Below are 4,882 nucleotides of genomic sequence, written 5' to 3'. Positions count from 1 at the left end.
TGTGGCGTGTGTGTGTGTGTGTGTGTGTGTGTGTGGTGTGTGTGTGGTGTGTGTGTGTGTGTGCCTGTCTGTGGTGGTGAGAGAACTGGGAAGGAGCTATGTATCTATAATGGAGGATGACGGGACGGTGTGTGGGGCCTGGAGAGCTCAACACTGGGGAGAAGAGCCAAGCCAAACCCAAACTCATTCAGAGAAAATAAGCTGTTTTGTGTTTTTGTTATACACACACACACACACACCACTTTGTGAGTGTACGGTATGTACGTGTGTGGGCACACACATGTGTGGGCAAGCACGCAGGTGTATACATGTGAAGGTCCACGGTTAATGCTGGGGTTCCCCTGGCTGCTTCCCGCTGCCCTTACTCACTGAAGCAGGGTCTCTATATCACACACAGGGGTTGTGGGTGCAGCTAAACTGTCTAGTCAGCTCGCTCTGGGCAAGCCCTGCTTTTGCCTTCTGAAGCTGGAATTACAGAGGGACCCTCATGCCCACTTGGTACTCGCCACGTATATGGTATCTGGGGATTTGAACTTGAGTCCTCACTCCCAGGTGGCTACTGCTTTAACCATGGACCCATCTCTGTAGCCCCAGCAGGGTCTCGTGAATGGCTGGAAGCCCCGGAACATGTAGTTGAAGCTTTCTCCTGCTTTGGGCTCTGGGATTACAGGCATGTACCACTGTGCCTGGTTTAGTTCTCCAATTTGATAAACCAACTGCCCTGCCTGTCCTCTGTTGGGAATGGAGGCCTTGGCTGGCCTCAACGGCTCTGCTAGGGACCCTCACCCATTTGACACTCATCCAGATCTTGGTGGCAGGTGGGTCCTGAGTAACCGGGTTGGCATATGCAGAGGGTAGAGCCTGTCAGAGGATTGGTGCTGCACTGGGCATTCACATGGCATGGCTCGCTCAGACACATGTCTTCCAGGTGGCACAGGAGACCTGTGCGTCCAGGTGGGCAGAGGCAGGAGAAGGAGCCCACACGGTCGATGCAGGTGGATCCAGGAGCACAGGTGGCGGCCGCACAGTCATCCAGGTTCTCATCACAGCCTGGGCCTCCCCAGCCACTCACGCACACACAGTGAAAGCCACCAGCTGAGTTCTGGCAGGTGCCACCATTTCTGCAGCGAGGGGGACCATGGGCTTCACATTCATCTACATCTTCAGAGCAGTCCCAGCCTGTAGGGGCATGGAGAGGGGACAAGGGCTGGCATTAGGAGCCTCGTGGGGAGGGAGGCCGGGAGCAGGCACTGCTGCTGCCACGAACTTGCTCTGAACAACTCACCCTTCCATGTTTTGGGGCAGAGGCAGGTGTAGGTGCCCAGCCCGTCCAGGCAGGTGGCCCCGTTCAGACACTGGTGCCTGACACAGTCATCTGGATTCATCTCACAGTCCAGGCCCGTGAAACCTGTCAGGGTCATGGAATCAGCTATGGAGCCTATACACCCTTTAACAACCTCAATATCATGATTTATTATTGCACCATCTCTATCACTTGTACTAGCTCTAACTATGAATTTCACTACCAATACCCCTCTAGTTAATTTAATTAATTAATTTAAATTTAGGATTTTTTTCCCTTTTTTTGGTTTTTCGAGACAGGGTTTCTCTGTATAGCTCTGGCTGTCCTGGAACTCACTCTGTAGACCAGGCTGGCCTCGAACTCAGAAATCCGCCTGCCTCTGCCTCCCAAGTGCTGGGATTAAAGGTGTGCGACACCACCACCCGGCCAGGAATTTTATTTATCTTAGCAACATCAAGCCTTTCAGTGTATTCCATTTTATTTTCAGGATGAGCCTCCAACTCAAAATATTCACTGTTCGGTGCACTACGAGCAGTAGCCCAAACAATTTCCTATGAAGTAACAATAGCTATTATTTAATTGTCAGTCCTATTAATAAGTGGCTCATTTTCTCTACAAATACTTACTGCTACTCAAGAACACATCTGACTTATTATTTCAGCCTGACCTATAGCTATAATATGATTTATTTCAACCTTAGCAGAAACAAACGGAGCCTGAGGGGAGAGGGGGTGCAGCAGAGCCCCGGAAGGCTTTACCTGGGGGACACAGGCAGAGATGAAAGGCAGTGTCTCCCTCTGGGACCAGCTGGCAGGTGCCTCCATTAAGACAGCTTCCAGGAGGGCAGGCTCCCTTCCGGAGCTTGCACTGGAGACCTTCCTGCCCCACAGGGCAGACACACTGGTAGGAACCCAAGGTGTTCTGGCAGGAGGTGCCCCGAGGGCACGGTCCTGGCTCCAGGAAGCACTCGTTGATGTCGCGTTCACAGGTGTGACCCTCGAAGCCCGGTGGACAGCGGCACTGGATCTGGGGGTATGTGGCCAGGCACACACCTCCGTTGGCACAGGGGTTGGCTGAGCAGAAGTCTCGGATTTGGCATTGCTCACCTGCAGAGGGGCACGGAGTCGGAGTGCGGAAGGGGCTGTTTCGGGCACTGCCCAGGTCTAGTTTGTGCATCTAAGCTTGCTCAGCGTTCTGTGTGCTGGAGCCCCGCCTCCGTTTCCTGTCTCCCACCGCCCGGTTTTCTCATGCCCGCAGCGCTCCATGGCCTGTCTTCGTTCTGTACATTGGGGGGCTTCTATGCAGACTGTCCACATCCTCGACTTCGGAAAGCATATGTAGCTGATGGTGGGACTTTTACAAATTGGCCTACCTGAGAAAATTTGGGACCAGGGTTCCCTGCAGTGGTCCCCTGTGGGTCACTTTGCCTCCCTCGGTAGATTTCTTGTTGCTGTTATTACTGTTTAGTTTTTGGTTTTCTTTAAGGCGAGGTCTCATATCAGCATGTACCTAAAGATGCCTTCTGGGCTGGCAAGATGGCTCAGTGGGTAAGGGCACTGACTGCTCTTTCAGAGGTCCTGAGTTCAAATCCCAGCAACCACATGGTGGCTCACAACCACCCGTAATGGGATCAAGACGCCCTCTTCTGGTGTGTCTGAAGACAGCTACAGTGTACTTATTTATAATAATAAATAAATCTTTAAAAAAAAATGACTTCAAACTTCTTCTCTTTCTCCTTTTTTGACACAGGGTCTCTCTACATAGCCTTGGCTGTCCTGGAACTCGCTCTGTAGACCAGGCTGCTCTCAAACTCACAGAGATCCTCCTGCCTCTGCCTCCTGGGTGCTAGGATTTGCTGCAGGGCCACCACCCAGCCTGACTTTGAACTGTTGATCCTCCTGCATCTACTTCCTGGGTATGGAGGAGTGATCTAGCCGAGACAAATGAATTAAGCGCCATTGCATCAAACACGGGGATCCACGCCTGCTAGGCTCAGCTGCCACCTCCAGCCCTCTTTTACTTCTCTCCTTCCACAGTGTGGTGCGGACCCCACAACGGAACTCAGTCTGCCAGGGTTGGCAGCGGGTGCTACCCACTGAGCCATCCTGCTGGCTCGACTGTCCTGTTCTTTGTGGTTTTTTTTTTCCATTTTACATATTTTTTCGTGTTTACGGGCATTTTGCATATGTCTGTATGTCTGTGCACCATATGACATAACTGAGGTGGGGAAAGCTACTCTGAATGTGGGCAGCACCATTCCCAGAATGCCGTTCGGGACTGCATAAAAAGGAAGCAAGACTCGTACGGGCACTTATCTCTGTCTGTGTGCTAGTTATTTGTATCTACAAATCTGCTACAACCTAGATCACCTGAGAAGAAAGACTCAGCAGAGGAATTGCCTAGGGCAGGTTGGCCGGTGGGCTTGTCTTGGGAGATTGTCTAGGCTGATAATTGATGCAGGAGGCCCCAGCCCACTGTGGGCGGCACCATTCCCTTGGTGAGGGTCCGGAACTATGTACAGCAAGAGAAAGCTAGATGAAACCAAGCAAGCAGGGATGTCGTTATTTTCTCTGCTCTTTTTTTTTTTTTTTTTTTTTTTTTTTTTTTTTTTTTTTTTTTTTTAGTATAGAATAGAGTTTATTTAGGGAATGGGGAGGAGAGTTAAGAGGCAGAGAAAGGCAGAGAGAAGGAAAGAGTAGAGGAGTAGAGGCCAGCCATGACCTTGAAGAGAGAGGGGGATCGAGAGGCAAGAGAGGCAAGAGCAAGAGCATTTTCTCTGCTCTTGACTGTAAATGTTGCGTGATTGGCAGCTCTGGGTTTCTGCCTTGACTCCTGTTCAGTAATGGGCCGTCACCTCTACCGTGACTTCCCTACTGTCATCTCTACCGTGACTTCCCTACCGTGATGCTAAACCCTAAGACCTTGAGCCTTCCTTCCTTCAGGCAGCTGGTCGCAGCAACAAGAATGATTGACAGGCTCTTCCCCGCTTGTACTTACCTGTCCACCCCGGCTCGCAGGAGCACTGTGGGCGGCCCGAGGCCTGAACAGAGCAGTGACCCCCGTTGGAACAGAAAGAAGGTGGGCAGAGCTCTTCCAGGTGGGTTTGGCATCGATCACCGGTGAAGCCGGAGGGGCAGGTGCAGGAGAAGTGGGGGGTCAGTGGAGAGGTGGGGCTACGGGAGCTCGGGGGTACGGGGAGCAGGGCTTGGCAGCTGCCGCCATTCTCGCAGAGTTGGGTATCCCGGCAGGGGTCAGGAAACTGACAAGTCTCACCCAGAAATCCAGGGGCACACCTGGGGGAAGAGGGACATTTCAGACCAGTGGCTCCTCTTTCTTCTCTCCATCCTCTGTCTTCCCAGGTCCCACTCCTTGATGCACACTCACTGGCAGGTCCCTTGTCCCTGAGACAGCCTCAGGCAGGTACCTCCGTTGGCACAGGGCTCTGGGGATCCTCCACACAGGAGCTCTGGAGAAGAGACTGGAAGATGAGATGGAGCCCTAGGGCCTGTGGCTTGCCCTTCCTCCACCAGGTACCCCTTACAGGCCATTGACCAGCAGCTCAGCATCCCCCCCCCCCAG

At 52.5% G+C, this 4,882-nt stretch overlaps 1 protein-coding gene across 3 annotated transcripts in view; it reads right to left on the bottom strand.

Annotated features, from left to right (window-relative positions):
* Notch4 (notch receptor 4) overlaps positions 1 to 4,882 on the bottom strand; it is a 26,891-nt gene that overhangs the window by 20,821 nt on the left and 1,188 nt on the right. For all 3 annotated transcript variants that reach the window (XM_031348390.1, XM_031348391.1, XM_031348392.1), the window contains exons 2-6: positions 4,688 to 4,769; positions 4,301 to 4,596; positions 2,062 to 2,409; positions 1,286 to 1,408; positions 787 to 1,179 (exon numbers count right to left, since the gene is read on the bottom strand). In XM_031348390.1, the coding sequence (XP_031204250.1) occupies positions 787 to 1,179; positions 1,286 to 1,408; positions 2,062 to 2,409; positions 4,301 to 4,596; positions 4,688 to 4,769 (1,242 nt within the window). The remainder of the gene's footprint in view (positions 1 to 786; positions 1,180 to 1,285; positions 1,409 to 2,061; positions 2,410 to 4,300; positions 4,597 to 4,687; positions 4,770 to 4,882) is intronic.

The sequence above is a fragment of the Mastomys coucha genome, unplaced genomic scaffold (assembly GCF_008632895.1).
Source record: "Mastomys coucha isolate ucsf_1 unplaced genomic scaffold, UCSF_Mcou_1 pScaffold3, whole genome shotgun sequence".
Classification (NCBI taxonomy): domain Eukaryota; kingdom Metazoa; phylum Chordata; class Mammalia; order Rodentia; family Muridae; genus Mastomys; species Mastomys coucha.
Note: the sequence above shows the minus strand (reverse complement) of the source record. Positions and strands in the feature narration are given on the sequence as shown.